Source organism: Rhyacophila brunnea, unplaced genomic scaffold, assembly GCF_057557595.1.
Source record: "Rhyacophila brunnea isolate RB1 unplaced genomic scaffold, BYU_Rbru_1.0 scaffold_20, whole genome shotgun sequence".
NCBI lineage: Eukaryota > Metazoa > Arthropoda > Insecta > Trichoptera > Rhyacophilidae > Rhyacophila > Rhyacophila brunnea.
Genome location: NW_028232860.1, coordinates 20,225,856 through 20,249,430, shown reverse-complemented (window position 1 = coordinate 20,249,430; position 23,575 = coordinate 20,225,856). Strand labels below are relative to the sequence as shown.

General features: G+C 32.3%; 1 protein-coding gene and 1 long non-coding RNA gene across 4 annotated transcripts in view; one reads left to right on the top strand and one right to left on the bottom strand.

The window, feature by feature from the left end:
* The window catches only part of LOC147071352 (uncharacterized), a 139,388-nt gene that overhangs the window by 35,192 nt on the left and 80,621 nt on the right, over window positions 1-23,575 (bottom strand). The window contains exons 2-3 of one of the 3 annotated variants that reach the window (XM_085948338.1): window positions 21,815-21,841; window positions 2,562-2,653 (exon numbers count right to left, since the gene is read on the bottom strand). Coding sequence is in view for 1 of the 3 variants with exons in the window: in XM_085948337.1 (XP_085804463.1) it covers window positions 21,815-21,841 (27 nt within the window). In the remaining 2 variants the exon portion in view is untranslated. The remainder of the gene's footprint in view (window positions 1-2,561; window positions 2,654-21,814; window positions 21,842-23,575) is intronic. The other 2 variants (XM_085948337.1, XM_085948339.1) reach the window with 2 other exon arrangements.
* Window positions 19,637-20,573, top strand: LOC147071354 (uncharacterized). The gene is made up of 2 exons (XR_015070817.1): window positions 19,637-19,743; window positions 20,222-20,573. It is a non-coding gene; the product is annotated as an uncharacterized LOC147071354 (long non-coding RNA).

Sequence of the window (23,575 nt, the reverse complement as noted above, 5' to 3'; positions counted from 1 at the left end):
AATCTTTGCTGTTGCCCACAGTTGATAAACCTTTCAACTTTCTTCTCAAAGCTCCTAGATTCTTTCAAAGTACGCACTGCGCGCGAGATTTTGAAAGGGAACGAATCGTCGCAGGGTCTGCCGTTCTCCCCAATGTAATACCGTCTTCGGAGTTTTGCTATACTTCGGATACGTCCGTACTTATCCGTTCGTTATGTTATGGAGTACTACGGCAGAGTAGACTGTCGAGGAATAATATATTACATAACATACCTAATATATATATAACCTCCAAAAGTTTTGGCGGCGGACACAGTTACGTCTGGCTCGAATTTTTTCCTCTCCCGGTGACGATAATGTAGCCCAAGTAAGTACTTGAATGTTTTAGAGTTAGACAGAGCACTAAGTATTAAGACTAATAATTATCATGATATTGTGAGTATAAGCTTTGACCAAACGAATGAAATCTTGACAGAGTGAGGGAAAATGGTTCACACTTCATAATATAGTTTTTGGTGTAGCGTACACGTTGTTAATAATCCTAAAGTACGAAAATATATAAAATAATAATTGATTAATGCAGTCAATAACATATCAGCGATACAATAATAATAATAATAATACAGTTCATATTAAAAACGATATCTAGTTCTCTAGCATTCATTCTTTCAGATATAGAAAATTAATTTTATCTACATTGGAATTAATTATTAAAAATTCGCGTTCATTTATTTACAGCTATGTTGCAGTGGCGAAGGGTAGAGGTAGGCTATTAAGATCCGACATAACAAGCGCATAATAAAATTTGTCAGTCATACGTATTTGTTTTAATGAACCAAGACAACAAATTGCAGATAGTACCTACCTACCCACTGGTTAGTTTTTAAAATTCAATTAAATCCTGCGTAAACCAAACTATTATAGATAAAAAAAATATCTAATATTATGCCTTTACATCATACGTAATTTTAGATATTTTATAGATATAAGATTATTTTTTATCGATTATGGTTTGGTTAGACAGGGCTTAATGAATTTAAAAAAAAAACTAACCAACAATCTGTAATAATTATTATGTATTCTTATTACAACAAAAACAAACATGTATGACTGAAAAGGTATGCACTGTCAGATGACCCATAGCATATTATGGTTTGGCTTAGGCAGGGTTTAATTGATTTAAATGAACAAACCAGCACCATTTGCATTAGTATGGCTGGCAAAGTTTAGTGTGCACTACTAATTCATGTCGGATCTTAACAGCCTACCTCCACCCCTCGCCATTGCTATGTTGTCTTGTTCTGCCAACGCGGTGGCTGGTATTTATACCTACGCTTAAAATGCTGTCACACATAAAATGCATTAAATCTGTATTAGGTATATGTGAAAATGAAATATATATCTACATTGCAATTTGCAATAAACTTTAATTATTATAAATTTGTATTCATGTATTTGGCATATTCTGTCAACTTCTGTAATATTGATATTTTATATTAATTTTATATTTATATGCTAGGTATAAGGCAATGGTTCCAAAATTCCGACGCGTTTTTTTTTAAATTGCAATTCAAAGATTTTTTCACACAAACTTGATTTATTCTCATTTAATGAAGAACAATTTCAACAATGGCAACAATAATATTACCATTATTGCGTAGATAGCGGTCTGACCCTGACATCTTATTTGGTAATATTCTAGGAGTGACGATTATCGCTGCAATTTTGGTGCCCGTTTATGGCCACCAAAAATTACGAATTGATGGAAGATAGTTAGATATGATTCAATATTTCTTACATATGCTCAACATTATTTTAATTGAAAGAGTATTCCTGCAGTTCATGACAACAAATATATTATTTATACTATCTATTTATATTTTCTTCCCGGCCGTAGATGGTCTAACAAAGGGTTACTTGGTAGGTGTTAATACATTATTTTATTACACTAGCAACTCTCGATCGAGATCGATCAAAAACGACAAGTTACAAATAGGTTAGGATTAGCATTTAGGCCATTTAAACTTTCGAGGTGCATTCGGATAACGGTTGTATCGAGAAAATTCATGAAAATATATTCAGTTTTATAATGGATACGCTGTTGTTTTAAATTAGCTGGCAGGTTTTCAATATCAAATGAATAATTCAAGAATTTATTTCATCTTAACTACCTATAATATCTCTCTAACTTTTCGCTAGGTACGTAATGTTTTCGTTGTCATTTTTAAATTTGGAATCATGTCCTGGAATCCTTTTCATTTACATGGTAACATGTCATTTACACATGTTCCAAAATATGACGCTGTTTTTGGAATGAAATATATAATTAAATAAAAAAATATTAAATGACTACATGTATAACACAATCGAAATAAAATAAAGGAACTGACGTTTATAATGTAAAGGGGAAAATGTAGAGCATACTTAAATCAAAGGCTATAATTATAACACAATTCTAGTGTCATTTGTTTATGGATTTTAATCTGTTGTGGATACATCAAACATTTGACATTTCTACTAAACGTATGTCGTTTATCTGTTAAAAGTTGTAAACTATTATGTATGTATTTCATTATGCTCACCACATTAATCAAATGCTATGAAATTCTCGATTAGGTAGATTGTACTGTAGACTTCTTTTCATATTATGTTGAGGGTTTTCATCAATCCTTACCTGAAACAAAAAAAAAACATATATATTTAGAAACATTTCGGAATTTTACACGGGCAATAACACAGTGGTTGTTCAAAAGGGCAATAATTATGCTATTAGTAGATTAGATAGGTATATCACAAAGATGTAAAGGGAAACCAATATCAGAACAACAGTACCGCAGGCGAAAATTTTAATTCAAAAGTACCTATGTACCAGTTTCTGTACGGATTGTTTCATATCAATTTTTACAGTATGAAATAATTAAGAGCCATTCGTTTTATAAAACAATTTTTAGATACAAGCGGAACCTCTTAATTGAACAAAGTTACAAACGTTAGCTTTGTTGTAATATAAAATATTCATGTATAAAAAAAACACTGTTTTACATTTAACTGACATTCACAGGATATAACTTCTGTAGATGTTACCATCTTGGAGGAACTGTTACAATTACATGATCCAACCCAGAATTGAAAACTCTGGAATCCGGTGATTTCGGGATTAGATTTCACATGATTTTCATAAAAAATAACATATTTTTGTGAACTATATAAGTATATTTCGAGTTTCTTACTAAATCATTTTAAAAATATACGAAAATTATTAATAATTTTATAGGTAGGTAAGTACCTAACTAAAGTATTTTCTAAATGTTAACGGAAAAGCATTGATTTTAATAATTGAATAATAGCTTACTTGGTAGAATTTCACTTTACAAAATAATACAATAGATTATATTAAATTCTACCTACATGTTGGTTAATTACTTCGAAATAGCCAATCCGTAGAATTTAATATAATTTATATTAACATTTTATTAAGATTGATATTAATTATGAAAATAATTTCGAATTTCAAATTACTAGCTGAGAAAAGGTTAAAAAGTTCTCGGAATCGATCCAAGAAAATATGGTAACAATACCTAGGCACTCGTGTTTTTTTTGGGGATTGAGGGATCGGAAATTCCTTTGTTTTCACCAATCCTAAAATCCAGTATGGAAAATTCTATCCGGGACTGCAATCTTTAATCCATATTCTAGTTAATATGTAAATCAAAATATATTTGGATTTAGTTAGGCGATGAAATATAGGGCAACATATTGCACCTTTCCAATATATCACGTGCTACAATATCGCCGCAACCTGTCTACATGATAATGACGCGGTATAATTTGCGATGCTTCGCGGAAGACGCCAAAAACAATCGCTGACCTACACCCTACATTGCGTGGCCGCGTTGGCAGGCACGCGCGTGATTCATATGTGACACATCCTCTCCTGGAGGCCAGGAGTGGGAAGAGCTGGCTGGCTCCGGTGAAGGAGACTCACAGAAGAATTTTTTGTTGTCTGCGAGGGGTGGCGGGAGGCGAAGGATGGGGGATGAAAGGATGCGGATGATTCGTCGCCGGATGATTTGCTAAGGAGAGATTTGGCTTCGGAAAAATATATTTATCATCCATTTTTATATGTATAGCTAGCTATTCACGAAGGCTAAATGAATGTACCTATAAATTATAGTACCGACATTTAAATCCACCCATGCCTCCATTTTCTGATTCCTCTCGAACTAATGAGGTTTCCACATGTCACCGGTCCCTGGATATCGAGAACAATGTTTGATAAATATTATACAGCGACTAAATAAAAAAATATTTGAAGAACCCCCCACTGTCTATGTTTATAAGAATTTTAGAACGACGTCAGTCAGAAGTTAGGCATGTGATCAGTAGGGCCCGGATTTATATGCTAGTGCATGTTTTGTTAGGGTGTATGCACAGATATGAGAGTTGCACAGAAATCTGTTTTGAAAGACACAGAATCCAAAAATAAAATTTTATTGTGCATATAAATGCATATTTGAGACGTTAGAGCATATTTGAGACATTAGTGCATATTTCATAATTAAATGCATATTTTAGAGCTTTTGAATGTATAATTTTAGTCTTTTTAAATTATTTTATCGAAATATAACTAAGTTAGGAAGGAAGATGGTTTAGATGCACTTGCATTTTTAATGCCATCTCCGAACTGTGGATTTATCAGTGGAAAAAGTGAAGTCAACTCGGGCACTATTATTTAAAGTTTGCCCAAGTGGACGTTGAGAGTTAGTTTTCCGCACATAAACAAAATACTGACAGATACCTATGCGGAAAAATTTTATGCCAGAGCATAATATTGAAAAAATGGTGTTATCTTTTTTCGGGCAAAAAACAGAAAATAATATTTAGGAATAGTTAAGTGTGTCGTTTTTGTTTTTTAAGTTATGTTTGGTTTACATTGCATTTATTATTCAATTATTTGTAGATACTTGTGAAAAAACTATTTTGAAAATTGTAATTGATTAACTTTATATTCTTTGTTTGTGTTTTTTGTTCTGATATTGTATTATGTTGAAAAATTATTAACTAGTTATTCGATTTTTTGTCAGTAATATTGGGTAAAGTGGGTATTTACAATTATTTCCCACAAAAAATGAAAATTTTTAACTGCATATTTATTCGGTTTTAGTGCATATTTTATTGATTTTAAGTGCATACGTGCATGCATATAACCATGTTTTTTGTTGCATACAAATCCGGGCCCTAGTGATCAGTGTATAAAGGTAAGATAATGTGTGAATGGTCAAATCGGGTAAAACGCTTGAAGCAATAAAGATCATATTATTTTTTTTCAATAATCACTTCAGAATTAGACTTTTTAATTGCTTTTTGTCATTTTCATTCCAGTACCTACTGGATTTATTTTCTAAGTTAAAAATAATAAAAACACAATTTTCTATATTCACGTGAATCAACAATATTGTGTGGAATATAATAATTAATAACGCTACACCTCCAACGTAGAGACTGTGTAGTGTTCATCATCGTCACTTTGACTCAATGAGGGTAGGTACTTCCTGTTTTCATGAAACATATTCCTGTCTGGCGCAAGCCTTAGCCAGTCAAAGATGCACAATGTCCCTCCAACCATCGCAGTCAGGTATGCCGACCATGCTTTTCCTTTTCGGTTTATTAGCGAGGCGGCTCTTGTGTAATAGGGTGTTTTTTATCCTTGAGACATGGCCAAGAGTGGAGACTACGGAGTCACCCCACTTTCACGTGACGATAGGTGGGACTGAGTGTTTCATCAAGAATCACGAAATATACCACAGGTAGTGCACCAATTAAACTAAGTATGGAATAAAAGATATTCATTCCAAATCCCACAGTTCGTTCACGTGCATATCTATAAATACTCCTGACTCAAACATACTTCGCATACTTTAGAAAACTTTTAAAAAAAAGTTTTCGGGTTTTTTTTTCTTGTTGATGCCAATGTGATTATTTATACAGTCTTCACTCAACAATTACGATCCTGGTGGATAGATGATACCACAGTTTTCTCCACAAGACCAAACTATCCTGAAGGCAATCATTATTTTGACAATTAACGAAAACGGAAAATTGTTTTAATATAATAATAGTACCGGAGACGAATTTTCCGGTTGAGGGGAATTTAGGACGCGTTTTTCGGGAGATGAAAATAGAGGCGGGGGGTTTCGGATTCGAGTTCGGCGTGGGCTTGAAAGGGAAAGCAGAGGAAAGAAGGAATCCCCTCGCCGCGAAACGAACGAGGTGCGTGAGGGGGACTTCCCTCGCCCGCTCGGGGATGGGGGCGCGAGTGGCAGTGCTAGAAATTAAGGGCGTAGGAAGGAACGAGCTTCGTCCCACGTCAGCCGCACTGGCTGCTCCGCTAATTCTGATACTCGCAATAATTTAATATCGCATCCGACTGGTGCTGTGCTGGCAACGTTAGATTATACAACACCAAGTCTGTGATTGTTTCTTTGTTTGGATTGATGACGTCGAATTAAAAGATATTTCTAACTTAGCCGTGCGAACGACATTATTATATTCAGATGACGCTGCAGAATCTACAATGGCAGATCCGTAGTGATTTCTTTAATGCAAGTCACTCAAATCGCATGATGTTTCAGGATAAAATAACTAAAACACACATATTAACCATGTGGCAAAAAAATCTGGTAGGAAGAACCCTGGGAGAAGAGCGTCTTGCCTGGAAAATCTGAGATACTGGTTCTACTACAATAGTCTATGCGGAGGACGCAAACGATTTCAAAGTCATATTGACTAATTATCAAAAATCCTTGTCGAACATGGATTTTCAACTACCATCTTCTCTGGCCATTTAGTCAGCCGCACATTTTGAAGTTCAGAACAACAAGTCCTCCTTCCGATGTGCCGTAGGCATATTAGAAATACCACACTCAACCGATGAGGATATACCATATCAACTTCGGAGGAACAAACATAACACAGTTATGCCTAGTCCAGACAAAGATACATCGGTTTGACTGTATACAAACTGTTCGAAAGTTGGACCAAAAAATTGTGCATATACATATACTCTTGGCATGGACTAGCATTAGACTATTCCAAGGCAACATGAGAGATCATGATACCATTCGTTCTCATCTTACATAAGACGGAAGAGATAATCATTTTAAATAATTATCAAATTATAATATTATCTTCTTCTTTTGGCGCCGTCTTATATATTGAGCTACTTACGGAGATTGCGTAGGCAAGAACATCTTCTTCCATCTACGCGTCTACTGCTCTCTACTTCCCCTGCATTATGAGTTGAAGTAGGTATATCGTATTTATCATTGCAGAAAAAATTCCAAAGTATGCAGCTGATCTACGGTTGGTAGTAATTACATATAAGTGCTCTTGTCTTATTAGATCACCTTAAAACATCCTCATTGGTAATGTGATCAGTCCAGGATGTCTCCATGGTACGTCGATATATCTCTAAAGCCTCAAGTCTTCTGTCATAATATTATATCGATATAGGTGCATGGCCCCCACAAGGGGGGAATAACAGGGCTCTAGCCTGGGGGCCCGGCGAGGCGGATTAACCAGATAAGTGAGATAAACACACATCACAAATTTGATCTAATACTAAAAAAAAGTCGCCTGCGGCACTATTTTACTTGAAGGGTTTCAACATTTTAAAATATGTAGTTGTGCAATGCATGTTTTTATTATTGTGTGACTTAAAAGGCCGTACATCAGTTTAGGCACGGTCTAAAAATATCGTTGCTAGGCGATGCGCGGATTGCGGGTCGCGGGTGCAAATGACGCCTGTCAAACGAAATATTATTTGTCATATAAATCCAACATACGTCCATTTTATGTTCTGTTTATTGTTCTATTAGTAACAATAATAATATATTCATTGACATGTTTTCTTTTTAAAGTAAATGGGTAACGTTTTCTCTTTACACGGGTAATCTTTACACGATTTAAGAATTAATTGGCCCGTCGCCATCACGAAGCAAAGTGACGTGTTTCTAGCTCGACGTTCTCTCACTGAATGCGAGCGAGTCCAAAATTTCGTCGCGCCTACAGTTGAAAATTATTTGCCGTTTCACTGATGCGTCACCTTAACAACTCTACAATTCAAGTGTATTTATTTAAAAAAAAATCGCTAAAAATACACCTTAATTTTACCTGAAACACCATTTGGAAAATGCTACTGTAAACCGTCATACTACATTTATTCCTAGCAATGGGTAGGGGGGGGCGCCAAAGATCCTGGCCTGGAGGCGTAAGTCTAAAGCCTAAGCAGGTTCCAGACATGTAGGTATATGAATGATGTCAGTGGTAATTTCGTGAAATATATTATTCATTCGGAAATCACGAGATCGTCTGAAGCCAAACTATTTACTGCTGGTAAGCAAAGTCGAATAGGTACAATGTCAGTGCCACGAAATTAATTGCGCAAGAATTGAATGATCCTGAGGTAAATGTACTCTGTTTGCAAATTTTTGCGATCACAACAATAATTGACGTAATCGACAATGGCATTGATTGATACACCGAATGCAGTTTTGTTTAATCACCAGTAATGAGCAGGAAACAAATAAAGAAATATCCGCATTAAAAAGTTCAACAAAGAATATGTACTTATACATATAGAGATTGCAATACCGGTATCCCAGTATTTTTCGATACTGAAATACCGGTTTTAAAAATCAGATAGGTAATATCGATACATTCGGTACCTATAATAATATAAGTAATAATATTAATATAAAAGGTACTGTAATTTTTTGTCGGGTTACGCGATGTCTGGTTTACCTCCGTTGCCCTTCGACATCCTCGGTGACCAGCAATGACACGTGGAGATTTGCGAAATACATTTGCATTAAAGATAGGTACTTCAGCAATTTTAAATTTATCGAAATATTTTCGCCGGTCGCTCGCGGGTTTTAAAGTTGTCAGGTGTATTTTTAATCGTTTGTATAATCATGAAGAAAGTGCCCATAGTTCTAGGTATTTGTAATAAGTATCTCTTCCATAACTTCGTTGTCTGTTTTTAAATGTTTACATATAAAATATGTACGTATTTAGATATTTTTGCTATAAAATATAAATATTTTATTTATATCTATATTTATTGGAAGCTACCTACATTTTTTAAATATATTTCACGAATACCGGTATTGATATTTTCATTCGTTATTGCAACCTATTGGACATAAAATCCTCCGAACGGTTAATTTGATTAAAGAATTTTTAATTTTCTTATTATTCGTCATGTTGGATACCTGTAAATATATTATTACCTGAAATGAAAATATAATTAATATTAAATTCTACAGGTTTTTTTAAAAAGGTTTGTCGATAGCTATTTCGGTTGTAACACCATTATCAAGACTATTCAGATAGGCCGTTTGCCTTTGCTTAAATACTATACGTGTATAGATAGAGACAGAATACATTTTCTTATTCGTTCCAGCAATATTATGAATTTTTACATTATTATTAATTGTAATATTATTAATACTTTGAAAACCCTAAGTGGGTTTTTTAAAATGGATATCGAAATTTTCAAAATTTATCAAAATTACAGTATTCGATGGTTATTTATTGACATTATTGATCAATTAAAATATTATTAGTATAATTGTCTTAATCGTGTGTTTAGATTATATTTAATAGTGGCGACGAATACATTACCAAATTTTCATTAATTATGTCATTACTTTTGGATAATTCGCGATTAATTTCCAACTGTTCAAGTAAATTTAATTTTAAACCTTTATTACATATATGCAAACATTGTGGCGTTTCATTGTTACTGATGCTATGCGAGTTTGATATCAAATGTTTAGCAAACTGAGAATCTGTTTTACCATTCTTAAAAGACCGGAGGTGCTCTTCAAAACGAGTTTTTATTGACCTGCCAGATTGACCAATGTAGCATAGACTACATGTGCCACATGTTATTTTATAAACTCCGCTTTTCTCCAGTTTGTTGATTTTATCTTTACTATTTTTTAAGTTTAATCCTAGATTATTATTAGCTTTGAATGCTACGTTAACGCTATGTTTAATTTCTTGATAAATTTTGTCTGAAATAATGCCGTGATAACCAATGGACTTGGTTATCAACATAGCGTTAACGTAGCATTCAAAGCTAATAATAATCTAGGATTAAACTTAAAAAATAGTAAAGATAAAATCAACAAACTGGAGAAAAGCGGAGTTTATAAAATAACATGTGGCACATGTAGTCTATGCTACATTGGTCAATCTGGCAGGTCAATAAAAACTCGTTTTGAAGAGCACCTCCGGTCTTTTAAGAATGGTAAAACAGATTCTCAGTTTGCTAAACATTTGATATCAAACTCGCATAGCATCAGTAACAATGAAACGCCACAATGTTTGCATATATGTAATAAAGGTTTAAAATTAAATTTACTTGAACAGTTGGAAATTAATCGCGAATTATCCAAAAGTAATGACATAATTAATGAAAATTTGGTAATGTATTCGTCGCCACTATTAAATATAATCTAAACACACGATTAAGACAATTATACTAATAATATTTTAATTGATCAATAATGTCAATAAATAACCATCGAATACTGTAATTTTGATAAATTTTGAAAATTTCGATATCCATTTTAAAAAACCCACTTAGGGTTTTCAAAGTATTAATAATATTACAATTAATAATAATGTAAAAATTCATAATATTGCTGGAACGAATAAGAAAATGTATTCTGTCTCTATCTATACACGTATAGTATTTAAGCAAAGGCAAACGGCCTATCTGAATAGTCTTGATAATGGTGTTACAACCGAAATAGCTATCGACAAACCTTTTTAAAAAAAACCTGTAGAATTTAATATTAATTATATTTTCATTTCTTGTAAAATGGAATTCTACCAAGTAAATGCTAACTCAATTAATATATTATTACCTATTTAAATGTCTTCTAGGAAGAATTTTGAATGGCTGTGTAATCATGGGCTATATTTAGACACACTTGCACAATGCGTTCCGTGTACCTACCTACCTACCTATTCACTAGTTGTGCAACAAGCCTAACGTTGTGCGAATGGTTATAGTATCAAGTGTAACAAAATTAAGCAAATTAAGGGTTAAATGGCTATTGGTAGGTGACTAGCAGCCCTTGAGAGTGGTCGAGACTTCACTGCTTTTAAAATGAAGATAAATAAAAACATATTACTATCCACCAAGGGGTGCTTGTTGGAATTTGTTCCATTGTTTATGAGTAATGTCAATTTAAATGGTTTTTACCATATTTTATTCTATGAATCTATTATAAGCACTTGCCATTTGAGTGTAATAAGATAGTGCCTGAAGATGCAAAAAGGCGAAACCCGGGATCCAACAAAACTACTCAAATGAAATAGTACAAAACTTAAATCAATTAAAATATAAATATATTTAATGGTATTTTGATAGTGTTGGCTGTTTCAATGTACCACATGCATCAATAAATTTGAATGTTTTGGATTTCAACTATCAATTCTTGATGATAAGATATTCTCGAGTCAAGCCTATCAGGCACCATTAGCGAGGGGTGCAGGACTAGTCAATGCGCTTCCTAAAGACAGACATTTTCAATTATGTAGATTGTAGGTACAGTGCATTTTGTTTTCGAAGTCTATTTTAGTGTAAAATTGTTTATGTTTTTTTTTCGCGTCTCTTGTGTGAGTATAATATTTGTTCTAATGTATATCTCATTTTGTCAACGTCCTGAATTTTGATTTGTTATGTGCACAATGTTTTGTTTTCTTAAATAAATAAAATTATGTCAATTAAAACAAAATACAGTACCTATGTATAAAATATACAGTCCAAAAGAAGTAATCTGTCGGTTGAATTTTGAACTAAATTAATCATTAACAAAAAACTTTGAAAGAATTTGTAATAGATATTAAATTATGATGAAAAATTCCTCATGTTTTCCCACAATATTGATGATATTAAAATAAATTAAAATTGTAATATTTCTCCAGAATACAACAGCACCCACACTTAATGACACCTAATATAGGCCGTACGGTAAGTACTTCATCGACATAATTCAATAATTATTATTTAGTTGACAATGTCCGTCAGAACTGAAGAAAGCGTACGTACGTATGGATTAAACATGCATGTTCCCAAATAATTTTCAGAAAAATTAAAATCAGATAGGTAGGTACCTACTTACATAATATTACATAGGATTGATATTATAATCCCAGTATATTCCCTAATTAGCAGAATAGGCCACTATGTCTGTCATCTCAACAGTTTATTTTTAATTTAACTATAACATTTTTTTCAATAGCACGACAGTCATAGGCGTATAAACAGAATAGGACAACAATGCTGTCGAATGTTGATAATGTGTACGCAGATTTTCAATAATGACCGTTGTTGGAATGCATGTAGAATTTATTTTTCAATCACATTCATCTGTTTAGGAAATTTAGTGTCTGTGGCCAGTTAAGACAGCCATTTTTCATTATGCCCATTAGTATGGTACTGAATTAGAAAGGGTAAAGTAAAAATAATTACCATACTAGACAAACAGTTAATTAGATAAATAATATTGTCTCAAATTCAGACTTAATTTCAACATTGGTTCACAAACGCATCATGCAATGCAACATATTATCATTCATAACGTTAATTCTGGAAATTGTTGAAACGAATTCAATAAAATACGTACATTCCCGTACTAAATACTGTAAGCGTTCTTTGTAAAGGTCGTGCTCAACTTTGGACGTAGGGGGGTTGAAAGTTTTATCAATTTCAGCATTTCCACCGCGCCGCCACTGAGCGGGGGGTCGCAAATGAGAGGGGTGGGGGTTGAATTTGAGCGGCGGTTGCCAGGGGTGTGGGGCACGGGTTCACGTGCCAGGGTTGGCGCGAAGGGGGCGAGCAGTGGCGGAGTTAGGGGAGGGTGAATTAAGCGACCGCGTGGTTTATTTCCAGCGGCAAATGTTTCAATATTTAATGAGATCGATTTTGATGGAACTGTAACGTCGGGTCTTCTAGTTGGATTCCGACCTGTGTGGAGATTAATATTATTCGGGATCGAATATAACGTAACATTCGAGTATACTCCAACAATCATTGGGATTAGCAATATAATAACTTATAAAATATAAAGGTTCTAAGGAATAAATCCAATTGTTCAAAATTACAAAAAGTAGAAGTAAGATAGGTACTGACATTACTGATAAAGATTTTATGTATACGTACAGCACATAAGTGCCATACGATTAAGACTATCAAAATTTCAAATTGACCCCATTATGTATCATTGCCATATTTTTTTCAGATTCTAGTCCTGACACTCGCCGTCTGTCGAGTGGAATTGGAAATAAAATACACATCTTCGTCTAAGCTCTAATGAAACCATAGACGGGCAGGATTTTTATTTTTCATTAGCGCATCATGAAACAACTATAATATATATAAATGAAACTACTCCTCAAAGAGGATATAAACTTACTAAAATAGCAACCATTTTGTTAAATGTAGTTATGTATTTATAGTTAAACAAGACGAAAAATGTTCCTGTACTATATATTTTTCAGAAATACTATAATTTTTACGCCTTTGTACTATAATCAGCATATAAAAATATGGCATCACTGCTACTACTTCTAAATCAGATTCAAACCTCATACTATGAAGCTGTCCAGTTATTATTTGATCATAGTTTGGACTGTTGGGCCAGGTAGGAATTCGCATTTCCCGTGAGCCAAACGTGTCACCAAACTGTCCACAACACCAGCTAGTGCAAACATTGAAATTAATTGCCGCATCAAGCCACACCGCACTATACCCGGTTTTAATTTGGCGTATCACGGGACTGGGATTGTCTCAGGAGCAGTTACCCAAGACAATACAAACAGTGTAACAACTGTCATTCGATGAAAGAAGTTTTATCAAGTTCTTGTACTTATAAAACTAGCATAGCTGTGTTATCTGATGAAGGCGCACCCTACTATGTATGTAGAGAGGAAAATGCACAATAGAAATAGTTTCTATTTGGTCTGCTCACGGAATTAGCAGGTTGGTGACGCGTTTTCATGATAAAACATCTATACACACACGAATTAGGTATTACTGCATATTATGTTTATTGTTCCTTTTCTGAACAAGTATACCAGTTATCAAAAAATAGAATAATTTCAGTAAACAAATAAAAAAAAAATCTGACGATTAAGCCAGGAATAACATAAGTATATAAAACTTAGACCCAAACAGACAAGGATTATTACATTCAGGACTTTGCCACCCTTCATTCCCTACTTAATTATAACTAGCAGAGCCAGCTGGCGGTCACCAGTCTGTCTCGCTAGGTCTTGGCTTGGCGTCCTAATAATATATAGACGGTGCCATAGTTTTCCCTTCGGGATGGATTTTCATTCACCCTAGACAGTTTGACAATTCGCTGATTTGACAGTTTTACGATTTGCAAGTCGTCACTGCCAATATAAATTTGGACTCATATGCGTAGTCTATTCTGGAGTCTGGCCTTCAAAATAACGTCTGCACCATCTCAAGCTGCTAGGCCTAGCAAAACAGCTGGCAATCGCCGATTGCTACCATTGACATTTTAATAGCATTTACTATACGCCGTAAGATAAAATATTAATTTAACGGGTTTTCAAAGCTGTTACCCAGCCATGGGTTGATTCAATTAACGGTTTAAAAAAATCTATTGGAATTTTATAAACTGCTATTTTAATTCAAATTTAAATAAATAAATAAAATTGTCTCTTAAAGTTTAAATAAATAAATTTAACAAACTCTTCAATTGATTTGTGTGGGCAAATTTATTGGGGTAAATAAGTATGTAAGTGACCAGAATCATTAGATGAAAATAATGATGTCGGCGGCACAACCAACGGGCGGCAAAAGTAACCCAAAAAACTGACACGGCCGCTCGACGAGAGGTTGCCGCTATATTCCAATTTCGATACGGCCGATAATGTCTTCCGTCCCGCTCGCACCCGCTGCGTATTTAGTTTCATTCGTACTCCGATCCAGACACGAATCAGGCAATCAAATTAACAGCGATAGTACACTGCGGGTATTGTGACGTTTTCATGCGATATTATTATTCATTTTCTGTCAAGCTAGTGTAGAAAGGTCGCCGTTCTTTTGCATTGCGTAACAGCCAGTCTTTACAAACCATTGGACACTATGTATGAACAAGAAAAGAGCCTCTGAAAACAACCGTGCCCATATACATGTCGGTCTGCTCATAAAAAATCGTTCGAAAAGAAAATATTATTGAGATTTTGAAGATTATTTTAAGAATATTATGAGGTTGAAGCAAAAGATGATAAATCTTCTTCAAGATGGAGCCTTTTGTGGTTTTCAATAATAATATCTCAAAAATCAATAAAACATATTTCTGTTTGACATAAGTGCATTTAATATGGGAGTAGGGACTTCGCCACTTGAGAGTTGGTATGAAAACTAGTAGTCATATAGATTTCTTTTCTAGATCTATATAGTCTATATTATTATAATAGTGGTATTCGAACTGAGCGCCGTGCAGCCCTGCTGCATGGTGAACAACTCTCAGGGACGCCACGGCGCCGTTCGTATATTGAAAAAGGTCTCGAATTTTTCTACAGTTTTAGACGGGAAAATTTTGCCAACTCTCAAAAATGCCACACTTTGATTTTAGATGGAAACAATTTTATTTGTGAGAGAGAAGGAAGACCTAAAAATGAGTAATTTCTCGATTTTTATTTCAGAAAAGACGATACAGAGACTTTTTAAAGGAAAGGGCAAAAAAGGGTGGCATAAAACTTGTTAAAACTACTGCATTGTGGCAGTTTTCTTCAGAATCTTTGTTAAAAATGAACTTTATCTATTTGAAAATCTGCGGTCGGACCCATTATTTAGCAGCATTTATTCGGAATTTTTTGGGTGCCCAATCTGTACATTGTCAAATTCGAAAATACATATCGTCGCTATAGATTGGCTTGTCGAATATCCGTTTTTGTCGAAATCGATCTTTTAATGCAGAATGATTTTTGTATCTAAATGGACCAGAACCATCCTTTTCTTTAAATTGCTTTGTAATGAAAACAGCATTCATATGCTGTAAAAACAACAATTTAAATACCTTCGTGTATTTAAATATAGGATAATCAAATTTGTTTTTCGTCTCCTGAACATTTGACACTTGGTCTATTCGACAAACCAATCCTACAGCGACGATATGCCGTCGTATTTGAAACACTACTCTTCAGAATATGTTACAAATGATTTTACAGCATAAAATTTTTTCTAATAAATTCTTTAACATTATTATATTAGATTGTTGAAAATGAATTTCAAATTAATACCCACTTTGCTAGAATTAAAAATACTGGCAAATTATAATGTCCACTAGCCCAGGATGTGTGTCCAATTATTACTTGACCCACCCTCCTCTATTAGTCTTGGGTCCATCAAGGCCTAAATTCGCTCCTGCTTTCTCTATAGTTAAACCCTCCGTCTCGCTCTTTCATTCAGTTTTCCAGTACGCCAAGTTGGCACTACGTTCATTCTGTATGGCGTCGTCCCTCTCTACCGTTAGGTATTTAGTCCCACAAAGTTATTTGACTGTTTCTACAGGTATAATCCCCGTCTCGCTCTCTCGTTACGTATTTAGTCCCGAAGACTACGTTCTACGTAGGCTTCCATAGATGTGAATGTTTGGTTTTATAATATACCTACACATGTACGCAAATAGTCATAATTCCAAAAATTGAGCTTCTCCAACTACTACACTAATGTTTATTGATAAAATAATTAAACCAACTAAGCGAACGTTTGAGCCCAGCAAAGCATTTACAAAGAAATATGGTTGTCGGGTAAAACTAGGTTAGTCGAAAATAACAACGTCTTAGGAGCGCATTATTTAAAAATAAGCTACTTTTGCAATGTCTACGTTGCAATTGTTGATCCTACGTAAATGAAACTAAAATAATTATAACAATACCTAAATAAAACGGTATTCCTAACGAATTATTATTTTTATTTATGATTTGGAATGGCTAAAACAAGTAAATTTATGATTAACTTGAAAATAGTTATATTCTACTGAAGTACAATTTCAATTCGTAAAACTTATGGATGACTTACCAATCCAGTGTTAAAACGAAAAAAAAATATTAAATGGGTTTAATCTAATTTTCGACAAAAATCGACTGGTGCAGTTTTACCAGAAAATTAAAATGCCATAATAAACATAACATGATTAACACATCTATGAATATAGGTTAAACTTTATAAGATACAACCTGGAATAGTATTTAAGGGAAATATCAATAAATTGACTCCGCTTCATCTAAATTAATAATATAATATCCCAATCATCATCAATAAAGGCTACATTACACCAGAGAGAATAAACTATTAACTTATTTATTATGATATAATCTACGCTGGTGACTCAGTATTGACGCTTGCTCATATAAGTCAATAGGTAATTAGTGTTCAATTTTGATGAATGTGAAAACGCAACTAAGTATCTCTGTAACGACTGTAACTAAAATCTACCTGAACAACGGAAGAAGAATATAACCATTAATGCAACAAATAATTATTCTACACTTGGACAACATTCAATTTCTAGACGTCTATTAATAACGCATTCAATACTTCACATTATTCTACACTTGGACAACATTCAATTTCTAGACGTCTATTATTAACGCATTTAATACTTCACATTATTAAATTTAAGTACTAATTATTTGAATTCTTTGTAATTGATTGTAATTTAAATTCCATCAACCGTCGTCATTGCAATATACAGCTGAATGCAGAACTATTCTAACTCACATTTGAAATATTTTTCAGAAGTGTTTTTTAAAACAGCCTACTTCAGTTATTTATTATTAATATAAACATATATATGTACCATTTTTTTCATCAATAATCCTACTAAAATATGATGCGTACATGTATCCATAAAAATAATAAATAATTTCAGTCGGTAAGTTGTTTCAAAAACTCTCTCCTTAAAAATTTCAAATGTAAGTTACAATAGTTCTGCATTCAGCTGTATATTAATATTATATTAATTTATAAATGATTTGATTTCGCATATTTAGTATTGTATTATCCACAATAAAATAAGCAATGAAAAAGATAGATATAACTAATTTTCTATTACTGCAACACTTGTATTCTGAACATTAGAAAATCTTAATTATATTATATTTGATACATTCAAAACTCGTGGATAGTTTTAACCATGAACCTAACAATCATTTTAAAAATCCATCAGAATGATTATTAATAATAAACATATATTAAGGCTATCTTGCATTAGGTTACGCCGGTTACGGTTATATACTATTTTAGAATCTGCGATAATTTTCCTGGGAGCTGTCGCATTTTGTAAAAGAAAACAAGTGAAAAATTATCATGCCTTGCTCTCGAGTGACATGACTTTAATACACAATGTTATTTATTCTGGTAAAATAATTTATCACTGATTAATTATTACTCACGTTTCATAAATATGCCTATAATAAACGCGTACGGCACACAAGCAGAACAGCTTATATAGCAAAAGGCTGTATATAACGTAGGTTGATGGTAGATACATATAATAATATCGAGTGTTCGCAAAACAAATGCTCACAAGTGGGTTTTCCCTAAATATTACTCCGTAGACTCCACGTATCCTATGTATATAGTATAAGTACCTACTGTGAGGAGCAACACATCAGATATTAATTTACGAAAAGATTAAAAACATACCTTTACAAGGATGTTACACGTGTAAACAAACTTTGTTTTAAATAATGATTGAACCTGTAACATCAACAGACTACAGAGGAATAATAATAATTATCAGATTGTAAACTTCAATGCCCAATTTTTACAGGCCTCTACTAAAAGACTTAAACTATGAAATTCCATGTTATAAAAAAAACTTTTCTTGGATATAACGGAAAATTTTATCAATCACTAACAGAAGGTGTTTATTAATAATATACTTAATTTGGACCATACAATTAGTTTTATATCGAAACTAATTAGCTTTGCTAATAGTTTTATTAACTTAATAAAGATTGAACTAATACAAGTGACCAAGTTGAGAATATCGACTTCAAAGTTAATACCTATTCATTTTTTGTAAAATCTACATAACTGTTTTCAAGATTCTGTAAATGAGGTCTCGTTATTAAATGATTGTCTATTACTATTCCATTTACAATTATTGCCATTTATAATATTTTTTATTACAACATTTTTACAACGTTTTTCTTATTACTAGCTAGACATCTGAAACTTTTAGAATATATCAGAACACGGTGCCAATGCATTTTTTTAATACTTTTAGCCATATTTAAGTAGAATTGAATTCATTTTTAGTTAATTCTGTTTTGTATGAAAAGTTATTTCGATACCATTATTGGTTGCTAGGGGGTCCTAGCAACTAAATTATTAAATAATAATATACGTGCGTTACTATGGAAATCAATATGAAATGACATTTTCATTATTCAGTATTTCTATCAAGTATAAATTGTTTGATCTTTAAACCAGTCAAGTCAAGTTTATATGATTCAACAGAAAATTTAAAAACGTTGTATATAAAAAGTTCTTTTTATCTTGTAATTATTTATTGTTTATAAGGAGGACGTATCGCGACCCGAGAACTACAAGGTTCTAAGTGTCGATTTTTGGCCAAACTAAAGTAATAATGAGGCAGTCTTCCAAGTCACATTATCTACATACTATATCAATATGAGGTTGATATTTCTTATATTTTGTCATTAAACCCCAATACTACCGAGTTCTATGTGCACTTTACAGAATAACTGTGGAACTACAGAGTTCTACCATAATCTAAAAAGATCCATCGTTCTACAAAGTTCTATGTGCTTTGACATTTCGTGGTTGTGAATACATTTAAAGTTGTTAACATGGTTTTAATTGCAATATGAAGAGTAAAATCTTGTTGTTATGTATTTTAAATTTATTATTAGGACTTCATGCAGTATATTTAACTAGAAACCACGAGTATTTAAAGAAACTACTATAACTTTGAGATACATAACCTCAAAAAAATGTTTCGTGATATTTGATATCAACAGTAAATTGTGAACTCACTAATAGATGAATTATAATATTATGAAACATAATTAAGGTTTAATTATATTATCGTTATTTAAAAAAAAATATTGAGAGTATTTTAAGGTTATTTCATTCATTGATTTAATGTTTTAGGTTTAAAAGTCTTCCTGGAAGTGATATAAATGTTTGAGATGTTTCAAATCTCAGAGGTGAAAAAATGGTTATGTTGTATTATAAAATCCCTATTCCTGAGATTGCTGGCTTGAAGTTTATTCTAAAACTGAGGCGAATAATTTAATAGAAGAATTTTTACACAACATTCCCTCAACCATTAGTAACAACAATCTTGTATACACAATTACAATAAATGTATCTGATGTGAAGACAACAAGCCAGTTGAAATTGAACAATAAACATTGGGCTTGTTGCATCAACAATAGTTTTGTATTTTTATTAAATTTAATTTTCAACATAATTTAAAATTACAAATAAATATTTAAGTTTTTCCGAATTTCTCATTTTCCCAACAATTTCCATACATTTTCTCCGGAAAATAATATTATATTAGATAACTTTCAAGAATTTTATTCATTTTAACATGAAAAGTGAAACTGTGTGTTCTGAATCACCAGGATTTCCATACAAATTTCAGTTAGAACCTTGTAGTAAAGGCGATTTGTTTGAGTTTCAGGTGGACAAAGTTCTAACTGAATTTATGATATATAAAATTAACCCTTAAAAACTAGTTTTAACGTAGTTTTATTGATAGTTACAACATAGCAGTACCATCATTGATATATTCAATCAAAAAAATAATTGAAAACATTCACAATTAACAAAATACAAGCGTTCAAAACTTCAACAGCCCATAACTTTTTTGCTGCAGTTGTTCACTTAGAACCCTGTAGTTCTCGGGTCGCGGTATCACGACAAAAACATTAAATTATATAATAACGACATTATTTGTTATACCTACTCCATGTCCATGGTATATGTTTAGGATATTTTTTTATGTTGGATGTTTGAATCATATTTCACGGATATATTATATACGACATTATAAGATGTAAAAAGTGTTGCTAACTATGTTTATATTATACCATTTGTACGTACTGGTTTATTAATCTTCATCACCTCAATTATTGTTATAAAGTTATCTCATATATTCATATATATATATATATATTATATCAGAAAAGACATCAGCTATGTATTGGAATTCATAAATTATGAACAAATTAGTTAGGTAGGTACCTACATGCTATTGATATCAATATAATATGTAGTTGATTGTGATATAAAGTAATTAGGTACGTTAAAATAATAATAATTTGTCCTATCAAATAATTGAAAGTAGTATTGTTACGAAATTATTATAATGCACTGATTCACGATAATTCAAAAAGGGTGATTTAAATGGTACCTTCAACACAACAGTAAAGTAAACTGCAATATTATAGAGTGCAGAGTGAAATATTTAATATCTAAAAGACAAAAAAGCAATAAGGATGAATTTGTTTTTTAATTCATAATCACATCAATATTTCAAAAGAAACACAAAGCCTAAAAACATAAGATATCCGTGTATTTATATCGATGAATTGGAGAAAAATAAATTGTCAATATATAATCAATATAATTTGATCGTTATATCTTATGTACATAATTATTCAATTTATATTAATGAAAAATAAAACAAAACACTTTTGCCAAAATAAGGAAGAAAACTAATTCAGTTTTTATTACCTTGTTTGGCTTACTGTGTCCCCAGTTCTGAAAAAATAGAAATAAATCTCTATTTAGTGAAACACTGGGAATAAACATCAAATTAAACATAGACACAGACAAACTGTTATTTGAATCCATTTTTTGGAATTTTTAAAATAACACAATATTAATAAAATTAATAACGGGCAATATTATTTATACAATTAAATGACTTATTACAAATTTTAGGACAATATTTATTTTATAATAATAAGCAACACATGATAATAATACATATTTAATTGTTTACGTTTACAATGTAACTTTCGGTAGGACCTAAGTAACCAGCTTACATACCTGTTAGAAATAATAACAACTTATTCTAACAACAATTAATTATCATTGACAAATAAGTATGTAGATTATTATTATATTACACTAGCTGAAGTACCCGGCTTCGCACGAGGTCGCTTCGTTGATCGAAATTCAATAATAACTACATTTTTCAATATCAAAAACAAAATAACTTTAAGTATTTCTGCAAACAAGATCCAACCCTCACATGTAACGTGTTGAGAAAATTCAATATTTGAGGGATGATTGATTTAAAAAATATGATTTGTGATTGTTTAATTTAAACATCTGCTGGGATACTTTAATAAAATCAAATAGTCACATATCATTTTAAATCAATCCTAACTCCAATATTGTATTTTCTCAACAAGTTACACGCGAGGGTTGGATCTTGTTTGCAGAAATACGTCCAACTGTTCTAGACATACCATTTGTTAAAATAAAAATAATTCAGACGGCAGGTCAAGCATAAGTCAAACAAAAGAACACCAAATTAAGCAAAATGTTAACGAAATCTATAGTAAAAATGGACAATAGGAGAGAAAAAACTAATAAACATACTTTATATTATAATTATAATATGTATCTATGTATATGCATAATTAAGTTACAGTCCAAATACCTAATACGATCATTGGATAAGTTCCTTTAGACAAATTAGTTTGGGTAAATTAAATTTAACGGTTTTTTTGTATATCTGTTTTTACTGCCTAGCCAGTGTTGCCATCTTTTTCTATGCTAATTATAGTACAAACGCGTAAAAATTTAAGTATTTCTAAAAAATATATAGTACAGGAACATTTTTTGTATTTAGTATTTTGGTATATTTGGCGTAAAATTATAGTATTGTACTATAATTATAGTACGGTTGGCATCACTGTGCCTAGCTCATTATTCCTTATATTTTGTGGATAAAAAGTTACTTCTAAAAGTTAGTAGAAGTTACTTGGTTAGTTTGGTACCGTAGTCAATACTTCGTATCATAAATACTTAGGGTACAGGCGGTACAGGTATATTTACTGGAAGTAAATTTATGAATTGAAGAATGATAACCTAACCTAACCTAACCTAACCTAACCTAACCTAATAAATAATGCAGTATATCGGCTATTTTCAAAATTTCTTTCACGCTGGCTTCCACTCAACCATAATTAGGATTAAAACTGATTAGGTACTGTATTAATTACCTAATTAATTGTTAATGATAGATGTATTTTATGGTATTTACTTTCCGAGCACCCGATGATTTTGACAAGGCGCAAGGCTGTATTGGTAAAACATAGCAGAGTCGAAATGGGGACTTTGAGTTTGAACTGTTTTGCAGTAGGTAGGTAAGTACGCAACACAGTGTCGAATTTGGCATACTTTTCGAGGCTGCGATTGTGAAATTTAAAACTACAAGCGCGTAATCAACTAGCTGTGCGTACTAGGCTATTTTTGAGAATA